General features: G+C 44.4%; 11 protein-coding genes across 11 annotated transcripts; 5 read left to right on the top strand and 6 right to left on the bottom strand.

The window, feature by feature from the left end:
- Positions 1-97: 97 nt before the first annotated feature.
- Positions 98-1,381, top strand: VTP01DRAFT_7039 (uncharacterized protein; the record flags this gene model as incomplete). The annotated part of the gene is made up of 6 exons (XM_069386007.1): positions 98-217; positions 280-479; positions 549-883; positions 936-1,020; positions 1,090-1,152; positions 1,213-1,381. 6 exons carry the CDS (start codon positions 98-100, stop codon positions 1,379-1,381), a joined length of 972 nt encoding a protein of 323 aa, XP_069243412.1.
- A 59-nt stretch (positions 1,382-1,440) lies between these two features.
- Positions 1,441-3,144, bottom strand: VTP01DRAFT_7038 (uncharacterized protein; the record flags this gene model as incomplete). Its single annotated transcript, XM_069386006.1, has 6 exons — positions 1,441-1,662; positions 1,731-1,913; positions 1,979-2,502; positions 2,574-2,823; positions 2,903-2,994; positions 3,057-3,144. The coding sequence occupies 6 exons, from the start codon at positions 3,142-3,144 to the stop codon at positions 1,441-1,443; spliced, it is 1,359 nt and encodes a 452-aa protein (XP_069243411.1).
- A 591-nt stretch (positions 3,145-3,735) lies between these two features.
- VTP01DRAFT_7037 (uncharacterized protein) lies at positions 3,736-4,046 on the top strand (the record flags this gene model as incomplete). The annotated part of the gene is made up of 2 exons (XM_069386005.1): positions 3,736-3,768; positions 3,864-4,046. 2 exons carry the CDS (start codon positions 3,736-3,738, stop codon positions 4,044-4,046), a joined length of 216 nt encoding a protein of 71 aa, XP_069243410.1.
- Positions 4,047-5,852: 1,806 nt separating this feature from the next.
- VTP01DRAFT_7036 (uncharacterized protein) lies at positions 5,853-7,524 on the bottom strand (the record flags this gene model as incomplete). Its single annotated transcript, XM_069386004.1, has 2 exons — positions 5,853-7,266; positions 7,316-7,524. 2 exons carry the CDS (start codon positions 7,522-7,524, stop codon positions 5,853-5,855), a joined length of 1,623 nt encoding a protein of 540 aa, XP_069243409.1.
- Positions 7,525-8,002: 478 nt separating this feature from the next.
- On the top strand, positions 8,003-9,329 carry VTP01DRAFT_7035 (uncharacterized protein; the record flags this gene model as incomplete). The annotated part of the gene is made up of 2 exons (XM_069386003.1): positions 8,003-8,267; positions 8,332-9,329. 2 exons carry the CDS (start codon positions 8,003-8,005, stop codon positions 9,327-9,329), a joined length of 1,263 nt encoding a protein of 420 aa, XP_069243408.1.
- A 150-nt stretch (positions 9,330-9,479) lies between these two features.
- On the top strand, positions 9,480-10,554 carry VTP01DRAFT_7034 (uncharacterized protein; the record flags this gene model as incomplete). The annotated part of the gene is made up of 3 exons (XM_069386002.1): positions 9,480-9,805; positions 9,867-10,019; positions 10,080-10,554. The coding sequence occupies 3 exons, from the start codon at positions 9,480-9,482 to the stop codon at positions 10,552-10,554; spliced, it is 954 nt and encodes a 317-aa protein (XP_069243407.1).
- A 287-nt stretch (positions 10,555-10,841) lies between these two features.
- On the bottom strand, positions 10,842-14,735 carry VTP01DRAFT_7033 (uncharacterized protein; the record flags this gene model as incomplete). The annotated part of the gene is made up of 8 exons (XM_069386001.1): positions 10,842-11,228; positions 11,296-11,388; positions 11,450-11,954; positions 12,022-12,187; positions 12,249-13,668; positions 13,726-13,842; positions 13,908-14,505; positions 14,596-14,735. The coding sequence occupies 8 exons, from the start codon at positions 14,733-14,735 to the stop codon at positions 10,842-10,844; spliced, it is 3,426 nt and encodes a 1,141-aa protein (XP_069243406.1).
- A 1,092-nt stretch (positions 14,736-15,827) lies between these two features.
- VTP01DRAFT_7032 (uncharacterized protein) lies at positions 15,828-20,480 on the bottom strand (the record flags this gene model as incomplete). Its single annotated transcript, XM_069386000.1, has 9 exons — positions 15,828-15,880; positions 15,941-16,090; positions 16,161-16,319; positions 16,391-16,487; positions 16,548-16,795; positions 16,864-17,034; positions 17,103-17,623; positions 17,697-19,824; positions 19,892-20,480. The coding sequence occupies 9 exons, from the start codon at positions 20,478-20,480 to the stop codon at positions 15,828-15,830; spliced, it is 4,116 nt and encodes a 1,371-aa protein (XP_069243405.1).
- Positions 20,481-20,732: 252 nt separating this feature from the next.
- On the bottom strand, positions 20,733-21,610 carry VTP01DRAFT_7031 (uncharacterized protein; the record flags this gene model as incomplete). Its single annotated transcript, XM_069385999.1, has 5 exons — positions 20,733-20,844; positions 20,915-21,148; positions 21,220-21,262; positions 21,320-21,430; positions 21,496-21,610. The coding sequence occupies 5 exons, from the start codon at positions 21,608-21,610 to the stop codon at positions 20,733-20,735; spliced, it is 615 nt and encodes a 204-aa protein (XP_069243404.1).
- Positions 21,611-22,248: 638 nt separating this feature from the next.
- On the top strand, positions 22,249-23,438 carry VTP01DRAFT_7030 (uncharacterized protein; the record flags this gene model as incomplete). The annotated part of the gene is made up of 3 exons (XM_069385998.1): positions 22,249-22,354; positions 22,408-22,600; positions 22,664-23,438. The coding sequence occupies 3 exons, from the start codon at positions 22,249-22,251 to the stop codon at positions 23,436-23,438; spliced, it is 1,074 nt and encodes a 357-aa protein (XP_069243403.1).
- A 63-nt stretch (positions 23,439-23,501) lies between these two features.
- VTP01DRAFT_7029 (uncharacterized protein) lies at positions 23,502-24,794 on the bottom strand (the record flags this gene model as incomplete). The annotated part of the gene is made up of 5 exons (XM_069385996.1): positions 23,502-23,829; positions 23,901-23,998; positions 24,062-24,317; positions 24,373-24,507; positions 24,574-24,794. The coding sequence occupies 5 exons, from the start codon at positions 24,792-24,794 to the stop codon at positions 23,502-23,504; spliced, it is 1,038 nt and encodes a 345-aa protein (XP_069243402.1).
- Between the last annotated feature and the right edge of the window lie 3 nt (positions 24,795-24,797).

The raw sequence follows: 24,797 nt of genomic DNA, 5'->3' as shown, positions 1-24,797 counted from the left end.
CCATATATCTATATCACACAAATATATCGCTTTTTGTAGTCAAGCACATTATCGGAGTGGTCTCACTTCTCTTTCGTGCTTCCTTCAACTTGTTGCAATGTCCACTTTATACGTTGGAAACCTTCCACCCAATGTGTCTACACGCGAACTGCGCTCCTTAGTCTCAAAATATGGTCGCGTTCACCGTATTGAATCAAAAGGCAGTTTTGCCTTCTTGGTAAGCGTCCCATTATCTGATGATTATGTGCAATGCGAGCATTGAACGTTCCCCCTGCATAGGAAATGGACTCTCGACGAGATTGCGAGGATGCTATAGATCGCCTACGAGGCACGAAGTTCCTTGGATTTACGCTACGTGTTGAACTAGCACGTTCAGACTTGAGGCCGGAGCCTCTGTTGACTGCCTCGTCTGCCGTTAATAAGCGCGAAGTGTGTTTCACATGTGGAGGCGTAGGTCACTATACACGAGACTGTCCTAGGTATGGATGTGCTTTTCTTATGAAAATTTGTACCCGCTAATATCGATAATTTTTCATATGAACTACAAGTGCTGACATTAACCGACATCGCATTAAGCTTGAGAAAGAACCACGCACTTACGGTGATTCCTATCGTCCAAGCTCATCCAGACATCCATCTGTTCGTGCGCCGCTTGCATCACCGCCACCACCACCCTTACCACTACAAGCGCCATCTCACCCACGTGCGTCAAGGTTAGCACCTCCTCCACCGCCATCCTATTACAGCAATGCGCGAGAACGATACGAGCCTATACCTCCACCAGCGCGTTCCATCGATCACTACGGAAAATATGCAGAACCGCCTCCAAGGAACACCGTTTCCCGACGAAGAAGGAGCTTTGATGATATATCCTACGCATCAGGTAAGTTTGTGGCTTCCACTAACAGCTTGCACGTTGCTTATTCGATATCAAGGGCATTATGGGAATGGAAAAGATGCTGCCTGGGACAGACGAGATCCATACTATGAACGTGTGCGAAATAAGTACCCATATGAAAGGTATAGACAGTTAGCGATCTGTTCATTGCGAGCATTGTTCGAGTAACTCTGGGATGCCCTGGCTAGCAGACGGAGAACCCCTCCTCCACAACCACGTCCATTTCCATCTGTGGAAAGATACCCAGCGCGAAGGTATGTAAAAGATACGTACTGTAGCTTGTTCCAACCACCTAACCATGCTAGCCAACAAAGAGTATCGTCGAGAAGATCAGTTAGTAGAAATGGTACCAGAAGATTACGTTCACGAAGTCCTCTAAGAGATGCGCACCGCAACACTACACGACGCTCACGCAGCCCAGTCAGAACAATACGACGTGAAGCGGCCCGACGCGGTCCTCGCACACCCAGTCCCAGACGCTAAAATATCTCAGCGATGTAACACTGTTCTGCATGTTGTTTTATCGTAGAAAGAAAAAGAGCCTACAAACGCAACTCGTCCTCGCTGTCCCTGAAAATCAGCTCGCTGTCACCATGCTTCGAATGTACAACGACTTTTGAACCTGTATCTTCCTCCTTGTAGTATCCAGCCTTGAGAGTGTGCGTGTTTTTGACGACATGAACGTCATTTGGATTGGGAGCCTTCACAATCGGGGAACCAGTCCAGGTGTGTACGGCAAAATTTCCCTTGAAACCATCGGCCGGCTGCAGAGACATCATTGTGAGATTTAAACCAACGCGAGAAGGAATATCGTGGATCCATATTTTCTTACCATAGCAGCCGATGCAGGGCCGATTGTAGCAACTACCGTGGAATGAATTTTATTTGAAGCTGGATTGACGAACACCTTCGTAGCACCCTTCACGGTCGCTGCACCAAATCTCTCGGTTGGCGAGTAGTGTCCCATGACAATACCATGCAATGTAGCCAACATAGTCTGCTTCGCTTTCAGATCCTACAATCGACAATCGATCAGTTCAGTGTCACCAACTATAAAATGCAACGCTGCATGCGACTCACTTTGAAGATAATTGCTCCGTGACCCAATCCAGCTCTAAACTTGTTGAATTCAAGCTTTGTCAGTTCCGATGGCGTATTAGTGCCAATGCGTGAAGCCTCTCTGACGTGCAAATCCAAGACGTCAAACGACGTTAGATGCGACGGGAAGACAATATGGATATCGTAAAGCAAACAGTCCTTTTTGACGTGCGGCTTTTTGCAGTGTTGATGATGGTGGTAACCTTTGCGCTTTACCTGGACCGCATATTGTCCTTGATGGTCGAATCCAGAGATCGACACTTGATCCAAAAGTTTTTCGTGACCGGCATACAGTGTCACATTGACTTTGATGTCCTTTTCATCATCATCGTCGGAACCCCTGTCAACGGTGACATGACTACCACGCGAAAAATCGCCATCGAGAAACACGGCAGCTCGCTGATAATCGTCAGGGGAGAAAGTGTAAACAGCCGACGATGGCGTCAATTCATTTCGCCTGCAAAACGGCTCGTGACGTCGAGGCGGTCTCGGATGACGAGCATATTCTAGCATGCAAAAAGATATGTAAGCACAAGGGCACGATACCTGACTATAAATCGCTCATCCGACAATGTACCCGGTGGAAAAGCAATGCCAAGCTTTCCGCACGATTGTTTGTTGTTTGTTTGGATTTTCTGCTGTGTATTGTGGTTCCAATCATACTCGTGGTGATGAGGACAGCACTCCTCCTCTTCTGTGATGTCGGAAAACATGCCATGAAGCTCATCCACGAAACGTGCAACTTCATTCGGTCCGTCCCAATCAGCAACCTCGGGTGGAAACTGTACTTCATGCTTGGATCCAAACAGATCCGACCAAGAAGGAAACTGTGAACAGGTGGCAGGTAAGTACTTGTATGCCAGGTAGTTATTGTTACAGCCGAATTTGATATCTCGATCTTCTCACCTTTCCAACATTTTGATACTTTTTCAATTGAATGAAAGTGATAATGAGGAGAATAAAGGCAATAGCCATTCTACCCATGAAACGCCAAGTTTCTTCAAGTGCATAAATCAGCTATTGACGGATCTGTCTACAACTCATTGCATCAGTAACATACTCTTTGCTTGTTCACGCCGTTGCTGCTGATCCAGCAAATGTTCGTGAACGTCAGTGTGAGCGGGGAGTTGTGTCGATTTCTCGTTCATCTTCTAGAAGACAGAGATAGAAGAGTGGGAAAAACGTGGAAAATTACCCATGCATACACGAAGGCTTTATGCAACGGCGGAGAGCAATCAAAAACCTACCTCATCAAATCGGACATTACTTTACGAAATGGTTGACTACTTAACATCACATTTTCCAGCGTACTTAACACAGTTTTAGACCATTAGAAAAGAAGTTAAATTAACAACGGTTGAGAGAACCTTTTCGGAATGGATATCAATGTCTCCTATGGTTTCCTGTGCTCATAGATCTATCCCCGAGAGTGCTACTGTAAGCAGGTCATCTTCGTATACTTTACTTGATTCATTGTCATGCAACAATAATTCCAGATAATTGGTGCAGCTGGCAGACTATTCTTGGAAAGCAGCTGTCCAACTCGCCCATGACTTTTATCTATGCAACGTTCCAATAAATATCGCTGATCCTTGACGCAATGAGATTTTACATCCCGTCGTGCCCAGTCAGCATAGCTTAAACACTTCTAAGTTGCATGTAGCTCCTTAACACGTGATCGTTCGCGGCAAAACGGTTTTTGCGGTGCATTCACTTCTTGGCACACACTTTTCTTCAGCATGGAAAAAGCGACGATCGGTTACACAAATGACGTAGGTGACCAAGCTGGAAAACGTATAAAAGGAGATGACGAGATATCCTGGCGACTTACAAATTTCTTCCATACAAATACGCAATGGAAACCAAGACCACAAGACCAGCTCCAAGAAAGCTCAGCTTGACTGACAAGGAAAAGCATCCTCACTTGCATCAAGTCCACGAAGTATTACATAATATCAAGCATGACATCAAGAATCACGTCTCTCATCGACATGACGAAAGCCATTTTGAAAAACGCCCACAGGATGGCAAGACCAATCCAATGGAGTAAACATCTGTTACCATCACCTTTACATACATAGCCTATTTCATGCTCTCTTGCCCTCCATCTCTGTATTTGATTGCTGCTGCATTGTTGTTTATAAATGTCGTTGATGCTATTTGTATTTAAGAATGTCTAAATATACATCTTTTCATATTTGACAAACTACATGGAAACCATTCCATATCTTTGCTGCTGTGCAGATTATCTATATGTTACAAAGAAGGACAACTCATAACTCTGTCAAAAACTTTGTACACTCAGACTTCGGTTATTTTCGCCACGCCTCCGACAATTTGTCGCACAAATTGGCAATCACAGTCAAGCATAACAAGCAGTAATCCCGTATGTGAACCCTTCCTTACTCTGTAATGAACACCAGAACGAAACTTAAAGGCATGCGGATTTAATTGTGGAACTGGAATTGATAAAAATGGAACTGCTCGAGATGGTAGAAGTGGAGCTACTACTGCTTCTAGCGCGCTGTCATATTCTATGCCTCATTCTCTGCATAAACGACAAGCGGATACAAAAAGAAAAGATGCAAGGTACTTTATCTTTATGTATTAAGGAAAATGCGTAGTAGATTACAAAGGTAGTAAGCATTTCGAATACAGTTTATAAAAGTGTAAAACGAGAGGGAAATGTGGAGAAAATGGGAAGAATATCGAAGAAGAGAATTTTTTAGTACGCTGTAGGTATCAAATATAAACGATTAATGTAAGCATATCCAAAAGGATGTTCACGAAATTCACTGAGAACCGCACCTATGGTGATGACAACGGGGGAATGTATTGTAATGCAAAGGATGCTACAAAAAAAATACTTGATCTTGATCTGTGGCCGAGCGTAAAAGTAAGATAGGATTTACGCCCGAAGGTTGCCTATTTGAATGATGCTGCTTTCGCGTGAAGTGAAGCTTCTCGTCTCGATTTTACCCAAACCATTATAATTGCTGTATGATATGACATGTTTTGATCTCGCAGTACATCGCATGAATGAAAAAGCAATGATGAATAAGCAAAGGCACCGTGGTCAGGAAAGAGGTTGCTAGGTGAGCTAAACGAAGGATTAAAAGTTTCTAGACGAATTCGAAGATTACATTGCAGCAGGAGCGTACCCGGGATGTTTACGGAAGAGACATAGTCAAAGCATATTTTCTTCACGGAGTCCACGATAATTTCACTCCTATAGTCTGGAAGGGAGTCATACTCTGACAGCTGACAACACTGTTTTGGTCATAATGTTCTTGAAATATTGTATTGTTGAAAACATTTCATTCCGCCAGATCTAGGGTTATTCGGCAGAAGTTGTAGATTGCTATAAATGACGCGAATTGTACTGTCTTGCAAATACTTTACCTTCGGTGTCTTTCAGCATACTCATAAGAGCACTGTCAAATCAAAATACAATGCCCACTCGATAAGTCTATTACCTCGATAACTCCCAAAGGTGATCGACTTATCGAATTACTGAATTATGTATTCTGTTCTTGTGTGTACTCTTGGAAGCGGCCGAGAGCAAAGCTTGCTTATAAACATGTAATCTCTTCATTATCATAGACGTCAACGGATTACATAGTTAAAGATACAAGAATCTTTTAATATATTCTGCAAAATAACTGCTAATAATCTCTATTTCATTGCGCAAGTCTTTACATCTGGTTAGCTGCGTGCATGATCAACAGCAAACAAATTTTCCAGCTCGAATGATGGAATATCCATCAACTGTTAGGTTCTCAACTGATGCACAGTATAGCGCAAATGTTCGGATTTTTGATTCTATTCCCGTTCGAATAAGATCCTTGTAAGCTTTCTATGTTATCTGACGTGTTCGTGACTCTTCGTAAAAGAATGGTCCTCGATGTCCTTCAAGTTTCTGCAAATACTTTGAGATTCGATACTCGCTGTGCATCAATTCATAACATCTACGTGGGACATAACGAGGTCGATGATCCGTGAGTTCATCTCTACTGTATTGCGCTTGCATATGAAGTGGTCTCCGCGTTGCAATAGTGTAATTTCCTAGTTCATAAAACCTGTCTCGTGCTGGCAGCACTATAGTATCTTCATCAAGCTGGCCACTCCACGCTATCATAAATGTAGCTACAACGATGTTTTTTGGCATGTTCTCGAGGTTGTGGCGGACATCGACGTTCTGCAATTTATGTCTCGGTAATTCAATTAGTTGATTGATGCAATTGTTGCATATTGACAAGCTGCGAATATACGGACAATATTGCGAAAGGTTTTCAATTGCTGAACAATGCAAACTGGTTTCAATGAATTGCAAAGTATGTATCGGATGATATCCGTCAAAATTGGCTGTCGGTGATGGTACAAAAACATCCATGGTATGAAATCCCAAAATTGTGAGATTTGAAAATCTATTAAGTATTGTGCAGACGTTCAGCTGTTGACGCTCGAGCGCAATTCTGATCTGTAGCGTTTTGATATTGGGGTTTGATAAAATATGAGAGAAGAAACCGTCGAGCCCTAGACTTATGCAAACTGTAATGGATAGATGCTGAATGAACATATCGGCACATATATCGAGTATCCTGTAGAAATTGTTGGCAGACAAGGCATTAGAAGCATTGGGAGGCTGAACATGGAATCTTTGTAGCATAGGCAAATTTCCAAGCAGATGGATCTGGTGATCATTGCTAATATCCAAGTTTTGGAGGCGCAACATCTTGAGTTTCCGGCATCTTTTGCAAAATTCACGAACAATAGTATCCATTTCTTCAGTGCTCAGAAAGGCTTCGCTGCTTGTTGCAAGGTCATTGTTGTTGGTGACTTCGAGGCATAGAGACTCGAGGTTGGGATAGCATTGACCAAAGAATTCCAACGAAAGATATGAATATACACCGGTACACTGCAGCCAGCCGGTCCTATCTTGGATGGAAAGATGCTTAAGATTAAGGTTCATTTTTCCAGTACGCTTTTTCCTTGTCATTTCCATATATGCGCAGTTGGCTTCCGTCAAAATTGCCTGAGACAAACCAAACGTGACTGTGTCCAGTCCGAATAGAAAATTAAACCTCTGTACGTTTGCAGGTATCGCATCCAGATGATACGGTATAGGGACGAGTGGCAGGTTATTGAGTGTTACTTGCCGCAACTGTTCCGCTTTGCCCAAGAAGAACAATGTCGGAGTATAATCTTTCGGTGATCCAATTGGCATCAAGATATCCCGCAGTGGGGGATACTCGTCCACAGAAAAACATCTGTAGTCGGACATTACGGTCAAATCACATATGCTCGCGCAACTTGGACATAATTATGCTCAAGGCTTCAAACAGCTTTTGACTCGTAGTTGGACGTGGAAAGTGGTCGTAGCAATCGTTGACCTTGAACACCAATATTTGGACAGAGGGGCACAATTCACAGAGTTCTGATGCTCGTACTGGCGTGATATCCAAAGATGACAAGTGTACCTCGCAAACGTTGGCTCCCAACGAAATGTCAACATATTTCTTCAGCATGCTGAAAAAAGTATCGTGCATGCTACTTCTAGTAGTCGCACCTTTTGACATAGCAGTTTCAACATAATTTCGTGCCAAGCGCGGTTAACGCAGAGACAAGCAATACAGTCGCTTTGTGATAGGTAACAGGTGATGAGTGACCATATTTCCGATGGCAAGCGCTCCATAGTGTAAAAAGATGGATGTATGCGGAAGAGCTTTTGGACGTCTTTGAGCCATCTTTTATGTGCTGAAAACATCACTGAAACACGAATCATGGCGGCGTCTGCGGGAGAGACGTTGCGCTTTGATATGCAACAGCGTAACACAAGAATCGGATCAACCTGCCGATAATGCGCAGCAGCAGTAGCAGCGTTTTTCTCTTCGGCGTAGTTGACAATTCTGTCGAATGACGGGCACTAATATTATAGAAACGTTACCTTTCGAGCTTGCAACAAAGGTTTTCTCGAGCGTGTCATTACGCGATCGCATAAACAGCATGGATGTTTGTCGATCGTGGCAAGCATTCTTTGCGAGCTGGGCAGGCGTGTTGGCCGAATCAGCAAGCAATTCTCTGCAGTCGGTGGCCGTTGAGCAGAACGACACTGTTGTCTATCAGAAGGTCATGTTTTGCGAGGAGTACCTGAACCGTGGAGGACGCGGTCTGCGACAATGTTATCTGGATGCACTTTTCTCAGGCTCAAGTATCGAGGGAAGTCTGCTGTCTATTGTTGACAATAACTGCAATTGCATTGAAAATCTATGTAAGCAGCAAAGATAGGTCACTGGGACTTATCATGGCTTTCTTTTACATCATTTCCTTCATAGATATCTTGAACGCAGAACGCGTTGATCTTGCTGTGTTGGACACCTCACTCAGCTTTCTAGCACCTACATTGACGCAGCTAACATTATCCACTGCTCGCTTATATTGGTCACTTAATGAAATTAACAGCGTCGATTCGCTTCTGAGGACGGTATTGGATACATGCACACAGCTAACGACTCTGTCAGTCAGCGGAAATGTGCTTTTCTCCGATAATTACATGTCTGCAAGCATGGAAACGACCACAATCAAAAACCTATCTCTCCAAGCAAAGTATATCGGCAAGTTAGATATAGTACTTGCTCGATGCCCGCATCTGGTCTTTTTGCAAGTCGTCCAGCAGGACGCGTCTGCAGCAGCAAGGAGTGTTACCGACATTGTCTCTGAACACTGCCCGCGCATTCAGTATTTTCATTACTATACTGGCCAAGGCCAGTTGATACAGACTCAAAGACGATGCTTTGCTGGAAAGGACAAACAAGACATCTCTTCGGACATGACTGTTGGTATGAAAGAGCTCGTATATTTCGGCGTTGAAGGCAATATCAGTACATTTTTGCAAGGACCGCTTCATAACCTGCATACACTGGTCATAACGAAGCAAATGATCCTGGTATCACCTGGCGTTGCGGGTTTGATTGCCAAAATGCAGAATCTCGAGCGACTGGATATCTGCGGTGGAGGAAACCAACCGCTGACGCTAGAGCAATGGATCAATATCTGGAAAGGATGTACAAACGTCAAGTGTTTAACTATCAGATGCCTGTTGACCGATGCTGACCTGTTGGAATTGCCACAATATTGTAAGCAGCTAGAGCGCTTGGATATTCGATATTTCATCCATGCGGGAATCAGCAACCAAGCGGTCAAAGGTCTAGTCGAGCGTATTACAACATTGAGATATGTTAAATACTGGGAGCGTAGAAGCAAAATGCCAATAGAAGGAAACATGATAGACGAGATACTTGCATCTAGAGGAGGCTACTTGGAACGCCATTGACAATAACAATACAGGCGCTTGGGTTTTTATCTCCACTGACCTTTTTTCTTTCTCCTTTTGCTGAATAGCTAAGCACGCTCGCAGCACCACAAACACTCTCTGTTGTTCACAACCAGTCATGAAGTCTCTGCTGCAATTCTCCAAGAAGCAATGAATGTTTTGACAAGGTCTTCTCCTCCACAGCGACAAAAGCGGCAAAAGAACTCTTCGTCGAAGTACGACTTCGTTAAAGTTCGTGTTCACCTGTCAGAGCAGCACTACTATGTCCTCTCGCGATTCCTGCTTTGTCGAATGCTGACAGCTGCAAAAATTGACTACAACCATGCATTGCGCATTGCTTTGGATCTGAAGAAGCGATTGGTAGATAAAGAGCAGTTGGACGTGTCCCAAGAAGCGCTTCAAAGCGAATTGTTTGAATTGATGAAGAAGCATGGATATGGAACCGAACATGTTCGATGGTACAAGACAATGGCTAGGTAAAAAGCGATAACATTGCAATGATAAATGGTCTCTTACAGTTGAACCCAATCTTTGAAGTTTCCATCATCAGCGGATACCGCTTATAGTATTGATCGCAGGAACAGGATATACGGGCAAGTCGACGATTGCGACAGCGTTGTCTGAACGACTGAACGTGTCGTCCGTGCTAAAAACGGATGCAGTTTACGAATTGGTGCATATAATCAAGGAGTAAGTGTTCCATCCTTGCAGTTTACATTGCAGTTGTTGACATTGGTTGGTTGTTTATAGAGGAAATTGTCCCGGAAGTCTTTGGGACTTGGCTGGTGACGATTTTAACGCCACAATCGATCGCGAAAGCGTACTTGTCTGCAAAGGAATGAATGCTAATCTATACAAATCCGTGACAGATGGCAAATCGATTATCATCGAAGGCAGTCTAGTGAACCATGTGCTTCTTGAATGGTTACTTAGCGTCATCCAAGAGAACCAAAACGCGCAGCATCCAGTCATAGTTGCACCATTCCTGTTAATACGAGAGGAAGCTAGCTTGCAGCAGCATACAAAGTTTGAATCCTGCACTTTCAATTTCGAACGGATCCGAGATTACCAACAAGAACTGCTAAAGCTCAACGTTGAAAAACAGCAAACATCACCGCTGCAGGTTTTCCATGTTGTACATGTTGACATGGATAATATCAATTCTGCTATCGATACCATACAGCGCAATGTCTTGTCCAGAATTGCAAAACAAGTCGAAGCTTAAGAATAAATATACAAATGGATACCACAACATCTTTATCACTCACCCCCTTCACATCTCCTAGTGATGCGAACAAGCGAATTGGTCACAAACCTTGTTTATTTTGTCACAGTGGAATACGCGACGCGCATGCGTGTGAGGATGGGGCTTGGGTGGGATGAAGTAATTGTACAGGGAGACTAAAGAGGGAGAAGAGATAGAGAGTTAAGAAAGAGAAAAAAGATGGTAACGAGGACTAAAAAGGATGAAAGGTGTTTAACATGCTACAAGTAATTTAAATGGTAGTAATACTACGATGCAGGTTCTCGCGGCTCTAATTGCAGACTTCTTTCATACAGCTTGTCGATATCTCTGCTGCTTTCCAGATGAGATTTGACAAAGGTCTGCAATTCCGGAACAGCCTGGAAAGTGTAAGGTGGGGACTGGAACTGATTGATTTCCCGAATGACCTCGGCAGCCTTTTGTCGTTTGGCAAAATTGATCAGTCCACGCGGCTTGTTGATGTAGTCTGGATTGCCATCTTCAATGAAGGTCAAATCCTGGAGATAAATACCCAGGAACGGGATGCAAGGAGGATTGACAGAATGGATCATTTCACGATATTCCTGAAAATTGCGGTTTGCTCCCATCAACCTTCGGATGTAACCAAGGGTTTGAGTCGTGCGGTTGCCAACAAGCTAAAAGAAAGTTGCATGTGAGTATTGATAAATCCAACATCCAGACGAGGATATACTCTTTCCGTACCTCCCAGGTTTTCTTCAATCGACCCACAGCGCTGTTATCAAATGCGGAAATGATGGCCATGCATGTATTATAATTATTCAACTGACGACAGCGCTGTGCGAAAAAAATGTCGATTAGATCAAGACAACAATGGGACTATGAAGCTTAGACTTACCGCTGCCACTTGTGCCCAATACTTGATGACAACAACACGTTTCTTGGCTTCTTCGTTCGCAAGGATACTGTCGCTCACCCAGCAGGTAAGGCGATTGCAGTAATCGATAGATTGTTTGACATTAATGGCAACATTGCCGCCGGCATCTTCTCGCGACCATGCCTTGCTGAGACATTCACTTGGTCGGATGCTGCTGTAAAGCTTAAAATCCAGAAGTGTCAGTTGCCGAGAGAGTTCGAGCGGATCAATGTCCAGTAAGGTGACACGTGACATGTCCTTTGGTATGATTGGTAAGGGACCAGCCATCGCATTTGGCACCAACTTTTTTAATCCCTTGTTTGCATTAAGTTCCTTGCGTTTTCTTATTAGTCTATTGAGCTGATCTGCTGAGAAAGGCGAAGCATCGCGGATAACTGTGTTGGTGAAAAATTCAAGATGTAGAAGAATGCCTTCATCTTCGTCATTGTAATAGTTTTCCAGCCAGCTCTTCATGACATTAAAGACTCTGGTAGTAAAAGGGTATATTAGCTACATGGAGGTTTCGTCTAAACGGGTGAGATTGTATACTATACCTCAACCGTACTAATTTTTGCTTTCTTTCCGTCCATGTCTCCAATTCAAATGGCGTTAGACCTTCGGTTGGCTGCAGCTCATAGCGCTGCTCAAGCAGTTTAAACAGTTCGTCGGTAGTACAAAATGAGCGATATGTTAACAAGAACGTGGCGATGAAACTTGTATCTACATTTGGTTAGTCAGCCCATGTCCGGTGTTACACAACTGAGCAATCGCTGTTACACACCAAGAGCATCGTGCAGTGTCAAGCGCTCGACAAGTGCACGCAGAGTTCCACCCTTCACGTTGCCGTCAGAACTGAAAACAATTTCATCCAGAGCGTAATCGTATCCAAGGCACCAATCTGCTGAGCGCTCCTCAGGCGGGCGTATAGTATACTGCGATTTTCTAGACTTTTCCAAGCCTGATCTAATCACCGGAGAATCCAAACCGCCGTCATCTGCATCGTAAGCTGTCGGCGACATGGCGGCGTCTCTGTCTGGCAGTCCTGTCTTCATATGCCAGATTTTGCGTTGTTCGACCATATCCTCCACGTTCCTCAACACGCTCTCCACGACAGTTTCGCACTGCCGGACCGCGTCCTCTAGGGTGTTTGTGGCCGTGGCTAGATCACTGTCTTCGTTGCTCAACATCTGGACTGCGTGGAAGAGATATCCAACAGCATTGTACATGCCCTGTTTACTGACACGGAAATCTGGTAAAGACGGTATCTTGGAACCGTCCATATTGACCATATCTATATCCTCCAGAATGCTGAGATATTGACCAAGCTGCATTGACAAATTTCTAAACAGTATCACGACATTTGATCGCGCCTTCATGCCGTCACGTCTTTCATCCTGTATTTCGTCGTCGTTCAAAGGCTCCGTGTAGACTTTGAGTACATAGGCTGTTGCTTTCGATAGAGCACCTGTTGATCCAAAGATTTGGTTGGCGTGTGTCTGTAAACTGATGACCAAATCTTGATTAAGCGAATATTTTGCTTTCTGGACGGCAGGCAGCTCCTGGCTGGCTCGTCTGTTTGCTTTTTCAGTATTCTCGCCATCGGCATCATTTTTCTTGGCAGTCATCTCGGGATTTGCATCGCTTTCTGCAGATGTACGACTGGTATCCACCAGCAATTGAGGTCGAACCTGGATAATTCCCACATGCTTGTCTTGACATGCTGTGACAAAGGCTCGCACTGCAGCTAATACATCGCCGGCATCTCGTTGGACTCTGTAAAGCGTTTCTGATTTTGGGCTTTCCGAAGCCGATTTCACTGATAGAACTAATTTCGAAAGCGAAGCCATTACCGCACGTTGTGGATCTCGAAGCGCGCGGTCCTGCATATGGCTTGCGTCTTTATCGAGCGAACCAGATGCATAAAGCATAATACGGATTGTATCAACCACACTCCACGCATAGTCATTAATTGCTTGCTGATCACCTCGCTGGGCTGCAATAGTCAATTGCTGAATTGCCAACGCCGTCTCACTCGAAAGCTTCTGCCAGGTGGATGGTTTCTCAACATTTGCTGCCGCGGCTGCTTCTTGCTCGTCAAAATGTGGATCGATGTTTGTGGATATATCTCGTAAAGATTGCTGCCGAATGTGGTTCACAGCTGCTTCTTCCTCGCTGTCTGATGGGGAGTCCCTGGCATTTTTCTATAAATGTAAAGTTAGAAGTAATTATACGATGCAATAAAGTTTGTATAGCTTTACCAGGCGACCGGTCTTTAGATCAACATCATCAAGATTCCACGTGGTCTCTTGGGTGACCAAATTGCAATAGTATGTACGCCCTTGAGGTGTTTTTCTTTCCACCCATTGGGACATTATCTGCTCCAAAGAAATTCATCAGCATCTCGTCAAGTATATCCATAAATGAAACATTGCAGCCATACATTAGGATTCGAATCCGCTATGTGAGCACTTCCAGAGGTGTCTACGTTCGCAGGTAAGGAGTCCAAGCTGAGTCTGTTTCCAACAGAAGGTTTATCGAACTGAGCCTCCCCGAAACTATCAACCGATTGCCGGTGGTAAATATAGCCATCTTCGCTATCGTCATCTGACAGTGTGCCCGGATGCTCATATTGCATTTTTCCTGTGCGATGATTGTAGTAGTAATATGTTCTGCCATCTTCTGCAACCTGTATGGACCAGCCGTCTGGCAAAAGGTCGGCCCTCGCTACGCTTTCGTCGTCGTCTGAGCTGTAGGTGTTACTAATTCTGCCAGTCCAGCCGAAATTGACTGTCTGCTGCGTAGGATAGGATAATGAAAGCGGTCTCGCGCGTCGTCTATTTCCACTGCTGCTACGACGCCGTCGGGTTTTGACGGCGGGGACGAGCCGTTTCTGGCGAGGAGGCGCAATGATGGGTTCGTTGGGCGCCACTGCAGGCGTTTCTTCCTTGTCGTAATCGATAAGCGAATCATTATCCGCAACATTATCTTCCACGACCTGCACGTAATTGCTGGGGAACCAACCCCGGGATCCACCACACCTACAAACAGAGCAGCGATGTTACTAAGTTGTACAATCCTATATTGTTATATTTTCCAGCACGTTGTTGTTGTTGCACGAGAGTCCGTACCAACCGTCCCACCAGCCAGAGTCCAACTGAGCAAGGACATCAATGTAATCGTCTTTCTCGAAATTTAGAGACGAAGGCTCATTGGAGTAGAACGGGTAAATAGCCTTTACACGGCATATTATTTTTGGTGTTGAGGACATTACTGTCGCAGCATGAGAAGTTGAGGAAAGAAAAGTAAGACAAAAAAAGGAGAAGAAGAAAAGAAGAGAAAAGGAAGGGCTCGATCCCGGAGAAAGTTGGTTGCTGCTGCTTCTGCTGCACTCGGACGGAGTGGGACAAAGTCGTTCGGGAAGAAGTCTCATTGCAGCGTGCTCGGCCTCTCATTTTTTTACAGTTTGCTTTGTCATTGAAGCCCAGCAGGATTATCTTTAATGGCGGCCCATTCCTGTAGCTCCAATAGATGAGATTTTCGAATGCTGCAGAAGGCTGTAATAATCACCAAATAAATAGTTAAGACAGGGACCATCGCGGATGAACCTCATTTTGTCATACCGAATATTTAGGACCTTAAGCAGTGTTACAGAGGGAAAATAGGAATTACATAGTGATGAGAATTTTTGAGAATCTTATCGTCAACTTCCTTAATTTCTGTCCTTCCACAGGAGCATGTATCAATCACAGGGTCAGAGACAAAGTTTGGCGGCTCACAGAGTGAGTGTGTTTTGATGATGACATAATCCATAGAGTCTGTTTTTGCTGCTGCTGCTTTAGATATATCCGTGGGTTGGCGCCGGTGACCTAGGCACAATCGCATTTTTTAAATAATATGTCATTGACAGCATATGCATTTCCTCTCTCTCCCTCTTGAGGTCATTGCTGCTAGCAATGTGTCTTTATCAGTGGATACCATATTCAGCCAAAGTTGTTTGAAAAGGTAAGCATCACGCTGTCCCTGATGTTGATCGTCGATCTCTTGATTTTTTGCCCTGCATGTCCGCGGGAAGATAAAGATCTTTTGTTTAGCTCGCATCTGCTTTATCTATAACCCCGCCGCTTGACTAAGCACGTATTTCAATATCTTCAAATATCCATTTCACCATTGTACACGAGGAGGCCGCAATAACTCTACAATCTACATTCGATATATTTTTTCTTCTCTCCTAGGCAGTGGCGTGTTGTGCCACAATCGTGTGTTTCTCTAAACAAGAACCTAAACGAGCCAATGGTTGTTATCGATGAGAGCATTTGTCTCACGTTTGTCAATATACTACGTCGTACGACATGTTGGCATTTTATATGAGTGCACTCGACCAGACATGCTCGTCGTCGACCAGGTCAAATTTATCTAGAGATCGGTGTGAGTTTACTACCGATTTCTGTAACCCTAATGGTTCTCGTTTTGTACCTGGCACTGCTACAAAATATTCATCCACCATGCGGCAAAACCGCCATTTGTACTGCTCAGGTGGCAGGACTGTAACCTCCTTGTTTGGATGAAGCGTGGACTTGCTTTTAGATTCCACTTTTTTGTACCAGGTGTACGCGCCAATAAAATCTAAAATACCACGAGTTGGCACGGGTGCTACGGTGGTGCATATCGCGTGGCGCCCTGCTATTTTACTTACCAACGATACCGACGGTCAGTTCCCTTTTGTTTTCATCCACGCCGACTAGAAGAGAATAATCCATAATATTGCTCTTTGAAAGAAACTCGGAGTCTGTACGGATACATTTTTCAATAAGCGCCTTGGAATGTTCGTTCACAGGAAAAGCCAAGCGGTAAGCTGTATAAAAAGAATAGACGGTGTAAGCTGCCAAATTGTGGTGTAATCCATTTTTAGATTATTTGTACAACCATCAAGCCAATCGCCGTCCCAAAGAGTCATATCGTTTTGCTTCTGTTTCCGTATTTCGTCCACATGGCGATCTCGAATACCCTTGAGATCAAAAATCTATAATCCGGTTTCAGTTATCTAGCAAACAAACAAACAAATATGTGATCAGATGACCACCATGCTCAGCTTCGGTCCGGTGCCATAAAATAGATGTTCCATCACTAGTACATCCAGATTAAGTAGAGTGCGCTTATCGGATGTGCTTCTTATCCGAATAGTGTAGAACCCAAATATCTTGACCAAAAGACTGGGAGACCCCGCAGATTGCCGCATGTGTGCCAGATACTTGGGTGCAAATTTCAGGATAGATTCTTTCTCGACATTGTTCCATGCGTTCATCATCTCTTTGATAACAAGTCGATTATCTATCAATGTTTTGCCTTGATAAGCCAAATGTATACGATTTATATGGTAATGATAAGTATACACGAACCTTTTGATTTGTAAAAGTAACTCTTGCTCTTGCCTCCGGATGCATTCCATGCCGTACAGCGGCTAAGAGATTGCACCATCAACTGATCGATACCGCTTTGTTTGCGCAATGTCTCGAATTCTTCAGCGTAATAAACTATGCAAGTGAACTCTACGCCGTTGTGGATGTATTCTGTGCATGCGATAACAATGAGCTCACATTTATTTCTCCATAGTCAGGCGTTTTTATCAAAAGCTTACTGTGCTTTATATGAGGACTGGGAGTGTCTTCACAAGTATCGGTTATAGTATCCTCTGCTTTAACATCATTGGTATTATTTTCGTTGTCGGTATGAATTGGTGGTAAAGGTTTCTCTGAGAGATTATTTTTGGATGGATACTGCGCTGTCATTTTAACTTCGGTGACACCTGCATGCATCGTCCTCTGAACCATATTGTCGTTAGAGGGATGGGAATCATTTTTGTGCTTGTGACCTGATAGACGGTCGCGTAAGCCCTGTAGCCGGCGTTGCTGGTGATACTGCAGTTCGGTTGCATTTGCCCTTACGGTTTCCATGACCATCGTGCGGAAAGATGCTGATTCGCTTGCAGCACCAGTCGAAGGCGCAACGTATTTGCGACTGATTGTAGAATAATATCCATCAACTACATTGTCGCTTTTGTCTTTTCCAGCTGGGATCTCTGGTGGAGTAGGATTTCTTGTTTGGTCTGTTGGTGTAACAGGTAATGCATGTTTCAATTCTGTTAGGTATTCAATGGAACTTTGGTTCTGTGAGTTTCACGTTGCCTCTATGTAGATCACGATCGATTTGTAGTAAGCCAAAAGTTCCTAACCTTAGGGTATATGCAATGATAGAAGATGGTTCATCCTGGCGTACAAGAATACTCGATCCAGGAAAACAATGGATCTTGTTGTCTGTCATGTAATCTGGTGGTTCCCAGGTACACTCAGCCATCAAGTCTGGACACCACGAATTTTGCCATTCTCGTAAACGGGTCAAGATTGACGAGCTTTGGAAAGAATAAAGGCGGCGAAAATCGTTGAGACAATCGATAGGAGTCTTTTCCAGTTCTGCTAGTAACTGTGCTTTCTCGTCTTGCAGCAATGATTTACGCAATGAAGACAGCTCGTTTTTAAACTGAGAGAGTCGTTCTTGTAATTGATTACTATGCTTCTGATCTGCTGACGAGGATCGAGTTTCTCTCTTGGTTTCAGCAGCAACGTAATTCTCCATAACATATAAATGGGCTGCAACGTGATTAAAAAAGTCATTCACGTCTTGTTCAGCTTGCGCTGCCCATCGTTTCAAGACGCTCTGGCTGATAGGAGTATGCTCTTCAAGTCTGGGTGCATCTGGGATAACCTGCAAGCGAGGAGTGCGTAACTCGTACAGTGGGGCGTATTCGTATGTGATTTTCACGATAGGCGCATCAGGGATACCAAGCACCCGAAAGTGATGGATAGTGTTTGATTTCGCGCATGCATGTTGGCAATTGAGAGCGGGAGCAATTGCAAACTTATCACTGTAGAGTAAAAGTTCGAGATATTTTGCAAAGGAAAACTGAAATGTTGCCTTAGACATTAGGATTGGCCGCGTCGCTTGGTCGCATTCAGTGCAAGACTGCCATATTTCGATACAGGTTCTCGGTTCTTTTTTGTTCCCATTTTGTTTATCATTCACTCGCGATGCAGTGTCTGTGCTCGCAAAGAAAACAATGATGCGACCGGTATCGTGTGAGAAACTTAGCACGTGGTCCTTGATCAGCTGGTGGCAGCCATGGAAATCCAAGTGATGGTGGTGGTCTTTGCTAGTATTTCGATTCATGCTGTGAGTCGACGCAGTATCTGCTGTGTCTGAGCTACAAGTCTTTAAAGGTTCTGGAGAGTTTTGCCCTGAACGCAAGATGTGCTCTAATTTTCCCTGCAGCTGGTCTTTGCAAGTGAGAGAACTCTGCTGACACCATTGTAAGATCATCTCCCCCAGTGGACGGTCAGCATCTGTCACATGTTCCTCAGACGAATTCTTCTTAAATTTGAAGTAGCTGATTCTGCACATTGTAGGTCCAGAGCAAGGGCGATTTGGGCATCCAACGGGGTAGCATGTCACGCTGAGAACAATACTTTGATGTTTCGCGAAAGCTTCAATGTCGTTTGTCTCCAGATACAGGTGCTCCAAGCCGATCTTCTTGTCGCAGGTTTGGTCAAGCAAACGTAATGGTGAATAAGCTGCAATATGCTGAGGTACTGCTAAATTGCTTAGAACAGCATCCTTTCGAACATTTTTGTTGTCTTGCTTTTTGACAAGCGAGATAATAGATGACGTTCGTTTCTGTAGATTTTCTTTTGATTTCGCAACAAACGAAGCGGACTGTCTCTTTTTGCCTCCTCCATTCAATTGCATCACAGATTTGACAGTATCAAAACCATCCTCTTCATCCTGCAAACGCGATAACAAACGAGGCGTTGTGTAGTGTACATGAGGTGACGATGAAATGTGCGCATCCTCAAGCCGGTTGCGTAGTTTTCTGAAGCGGTGCGGATCATCCAGCGGTATATTATCAAGCTCTGCCTGCTTTTCATCCACAGACAAAGTAGGTGCTAGTTTATCTGTAGATTTTACTTGACCGCGACTATTGTCAGATTTTGTGTTTCGTCTCGCTGCTGTGTCGCCCATAAACCATCGAAGGAGAGTGCCCCTGATAGAATTTTCGGTGGTTTCTGCTGCTGCTAGCTGTGGCGTCGTTCCCTGTTTTGATGATTCTTTTCCTTGACTGTTAGACGGTGAAGGATATACAATATGATGATCCCGCATGACGGAGGTTTCTAGCCACATGCTCCACAGCGTATATATGCCTGTTGCGATGATTTTTGCAAGCAATTGCTGATCAATGCTGGACGAGATGCCAAACAGTCGTATCGTGCCTGTAAATCCATCCAACAATGGTGTTCTCAAAAGACGATCTAAGATCAATTTTCATTCATGAGTTGTCCCTAACTTGGGGAATAATGTTACTTAGAGCGGCCGTACCAGAAACAAAACGGGACAATGGGTCGCCATGCTGCGTTTCTCGCAAAAATCGAGATTCGTTGAAGTTCTTGAAAGGCAGGCATTCGAGATACACAACATCGTAGATAGACCTGGTAAGCGCATTATTGTCGTGTGTTTCTTCTTCAAGCGCTGCTGCCTTTTGATCCCAGACTTGACACAACCGGAGCAAGATAGAATGGATGGCAGTAGTGAGTTTTGGTGGTAGTTGAGCCTGCGTGACCCACGTCCTGAGAAGCGAATGCAAATAATCTCGAGAGGTCTTATCCAGCTGATGATCAGTTTGACGAGAAGGCATTAGCGGATTGGGCAAAGCTTTCCACGCTGAAAAACCAATCGCAGCATCGCGTTGCTGTTTATTGTTCGTAGTCACTGCGCTTCCGTTGCTGCTACTCGTCATTTGCAGTGGCGAGACCAAGACATGGAACGAGAACAACCCACATCCGGGATAGCCACTTTTGGCAGGAACGGCAAATGTCCTAAAATGGCCAAGCGAAAAAGATGCGAGTGCCACGAGGCGAAAGCGAATTGGATATTGCTGCAAGTAATCCTCACAACTCGGTAGCATCATATGTATCTTCTTTATGCTCAACGACTTATAGACCCATTGTATTCTTAGATGCTAGTGCTTGCTTATTATTCCTTTTCATGTTCCAGTTATTTGCAAAGCTGCTAATATGTATTGTTCGCTTATGTAACCTCGTTGTCAGCGCAAAGAAGCTGTTTGAAATAGTTAAATGTATCAACGGAAAGAGCTAGCTGATCTTACTGGGCAAAGTTATATCAAAGCTAATAGGATTTTGCTGTAGAAACAAAGGATAATCTAGGCAGACTTGCCGCCTACATAAGTAGAGACGATCTTGCCGAAGTTTTCGCCTTGTGTTTTTGCAATAGCGAATTCCTTTTCTGTGGGTTGACGGGAACCATCGCCGTTCCTTTTGAACAAAGGTTTAGATCAATTGGAATTCGAGGCTATGACCTTAAGAAGAACATATTTTCACTTACGCGACTGTACCGGCGCCATATGCAGATCCGCCAATAACTTCAGAGTTATCGAACAATGCAGTATGGGCGAAACCAAAAGGAACATAGATCATTCCGTGGTGCGCAAAGTATGTGACGGTCGTGAGCGCAGTTGTTTCCTGGCCACCATGTTGGGATGCAGTGCAAAAGAAAGTTCCTGCAAATTTGCCAGAAAGAGCACCCGTCGCCCACAGCTTCCCAGTGGCATCCAGCAATCTATGCCAAGACAAGAACACGTTAACGCCAACTTTCTATCGCCATTCTTTTTAATGCAACAGAAAACCTACGCTTTCATCTGGGCAGGCATGGTACCAAATCGCGTTGGGATGCCTTGGTTTTTTTAAATGTTATTGTAGAGTAATTACGCTGTATACATCATGCACTTACCAAAGATGATACCATCTGGTTCGGTAAGTTCTTCCACCTTGATGACAGGAAGGTCTGGCTTTGCAGGTGCGTGCATCTTTTGTAAAATCTCATCTGTGAGGGTCTCTGCGACTGTAGCGCATCTCTTTTATCAGTGATACCTAGTAAAGAGTGGATAGGACAAGATTTCGGATTACCTTGAAAGATCTTGGTTTTGACACCAGCTTCCTCGAGACCCTTTTGGATTTCGAGTGCAAGCTTGTAGATGTGATGATATAACGTGTAAATGACAATGTAGACTGTACCAGCCATGGTGAGCAAGAAACAGAAGAAAAATATAGCTCTTCTCCCTCTATTTAGGTTTTATATGGCAAGTTCGTGTGTTTGAGACAAGGGATTCAACAAGCTTGTTGACACGCAGCAGGACGAATTTTCCCCGAAAAGCATTTAATGCAGTATACACAATGTCTCCTATGAAAACAAGCCTGATGCGAATGGAGGCACTTTCGTACATCCGTCATCGCTTTCTCCATAATCTACTTAATAAGTTTGTTACTGTAGCATCCATTGTTGATACATTGAAACATGCGCTTTTCATATGTCCGTCAGCAGCTACGCTTATTCGCATTTCCGGATACTAAAGAGCGAAACGTATGGTGTGCATAAAATTAGTACGTATGATATACCACCTATCTTATGCTAGATGGTGACTACGGTTGTGTTAGAACTCAATGATAGGTCGATCAAAGGCAACTGTTTTTAAGTCGTGAGCAAACAGTATTTCGCTGGCAGAGTATGCATTTATCCTTTTGTGTCAACAAAATGTCTCAGACAAAGAGTTCAACAAACTATTAGGAACAAGCAAGAAGAAAAATCATCAAGAATTTGCCGAGCGCGGGTTGTGTTTGTAGGAGAATCTTTCTTCTTTCTGTTCCCGGTACTTCCACTATATGGCTGACAGCAGCAGCACTAACGCGAACGTAAAACCAAAGGTTTACATTGTCATCTACACGCTTTATCATCACATTTATAAACTGTCGCTCGCCATCCAAGAAGGTGAATATCTTTGACGATAACCGTCTGTCAATCTGGTTAATAAGTTATTGCAGCGCTCGAGCAGAATGGTGTGGAGGCAAAAATTTTCCAAGTCCAAGAGACGCTGACGGAAAGCATCCTCGAGAAAATGCACGCTCCTGCCAAACCAGACGTACCCATTATCACGGCCCAAGAACTGACCGAGCCAGATGGGATCTTCTTTGGTATCCCTACGCGTTTCGGTATCTTTCCGGCTCAGATCAAAGCGTAAGTCGACTTGACAAGCTAAATCTGCATTAGCTTCTAAAATATTTATACTCGGCTTGATAGATTACTGGATGCGACAGGCAAAATCTGGGCGCAGGGATCGCTAGCTGGCAAGTTCGTCGCAACCTTCTTTTCGACGGCCTCGCAGCACGGCGGCCAGGAAACAACAGCGTTGAATGCAGTGACCTATTTTGCACATCACGGCATGATTTATGTTCCTTTCGGTTTCGCCAATGCAGCCATGTTTGATAACAACGAAGTTATCGGCGGCTCCGCTTACGGTGCTGGCACAGTCACCAACGGCGATGGATCCCGCCAGCCAAGTGAGACTGAGCTAGCAATAGCCAAGAATCAAGCAACGAATTTTGCAGCTATTCTTAATACCTACCTGAAAGGCAAACTTGCTGCTTCAACAAGAACAACGAAGGCTGCTGCTATTGAGGTACCACCTACCACTTCATCCAGCGAAGCAAAAAATGCTGAAAGTAAAACACCTGTCATCACCACTACGAATCCTGAGGGACAAACACAACATGAGCCTACCTCAAGTGGTTCAACTGCAGCTGCTGTAGCTACGGGAGCGGTCGCTGGTGGAGCTGTAGCCGGCGCTGTGGGATCCACCGAAGCTGCCACCAAGGCAACGCAACCTTCAGCCGAACCTGGAGCCAAAGAAGTCGCTCCAGCTACCAGTGCTCCGTCCAGCGATCAAGGACAGCAGCAAGCGACTGCGACAGAGCAACAGCAAGGGCAAGAAGCGGCAAGGCCGTCCGAGGAAAAGCCAAAGAAAAAGAAGAAGCTTCTTTGGTTTTGCTGTGGAAACAATAGTCAACTAGATTAGACTTTCTTCCTTTTTCATTTCTGCATTCTTTTTCCTAATGATACATTCTACTATAAAGCTCTCCTACTTGTATTTGCTGCTTTGTGATATCAAGGGGGATGTGGATGATATGGAACTTCTGGGTTGGAACGAGGTTGATTGAAGCATTCCATTCGCCAGACCGTCGTAACCGGATTGCCCCACTTTGCGACTGGCTAACTGACATGCAAATTCAAGCGAAGAGTTTAAGGGTATGTTTCGTGAAAGAGAGTGAATGATCCCGGCAATAAACGTATCTCCAGCGCCGACGGGATCAACCACCTCGACTTGGATCGCGGGAGCGTGAAGAGACTGTCCTGCTGGTGATAGACACACGGCACCGTCTGCTCCCCATGTACAGAACAAGATAGCGCTAGTGAAATCGGGGGATTTCAGTCATGACTGGCAAGTTGACATATGAAATTGACAATGACGCTATTTTACCTTGGCTTGCATTTGCTTCGTACCGAATACAGGAATTCCTTTGGATCTTTGTATCCTCGACGTTCGGCAAATAACTTTGAAAAGAAGACAACATCACCCTGTTGTCGATCGCGTGTGAGTAATGTGATCAATCACATAAACAAGTATGTCCTCTTTTCGACCTTTGGCATCAATGCATCAATGTTTTCTCTGTCTGGTTTTTCGAGTTCAACTGATATATGAAGTTTCGATCGCCATCCTTCTTTTGTCGCCTTGGCATCGATCCAGTCAATTTGCTGAACTGCATTGTCTACGTTCCTTCCTTCAAAGTGAATCCAGTTGAATGGAACGCTTTTTTCGAAGTTGAGAGACATCGTTTTTGTAGTATTGATAATCTCGATCTTTCTCTTGAAATCATCCAACGTAAGATCCTGGATCCTGCATTGTATTAGATATTACATATAGCATACATGAAACATGTTTCACAACGAACATGCTGCAAGAAACGATAGTTCGAGATCCTGTTGCGCGACTTTGGATAATGTATGAGGACGGCGTGGAAGCTTTGCTACGATGGGTGCAATATTCGGTCTTGATCCCCCTCTCTTCCAGCTGCGCTGTCAACTGCCTAAATATAGACTTAGGACCAACGGCTTGCCGAGGAGTCTGCAGCAATGATAAGCGCATACATTACCCTGATGTTTCCTTTGCTCCAATAGCAGACATGCACCATACTTTGAACCGCGGGAACTGAGCAAGAACGGTGCCGGTGTTGGTAGTGTTGCCACCGAGACGTTGTTCCATACCCTTGGCACGCAGCTTATGGTCTTCTTCGGGAAAATGGTCGACATCGAGTATGGTGTCGAAGTAGATCTGTCCTACGAGGAGGACGTTGACCTGCTTGTGAGTCGTCATAGC

Source organism: Rhizomucor pusillus, assembly GCF_041956525.1.
Source record: "Rhizomucor pusillus strain CBS 183.67 unplaced genomic scaffold VTP01scaffold_3, whole genome shotgun sequence".
NCBI classification, from domain to species: Eukaryota; Fungi; Mucoromycota; class Mucoromycetes; order Mucorales; family Lichtheimiaceae; genus Rhizomucor; species Rhizomucor pusillus.
The sequence above is the reverse complement of the archived record's forward strand: the minus strand, read 5'-3'. Positions and strand labels throughout refer to the sequence as shown.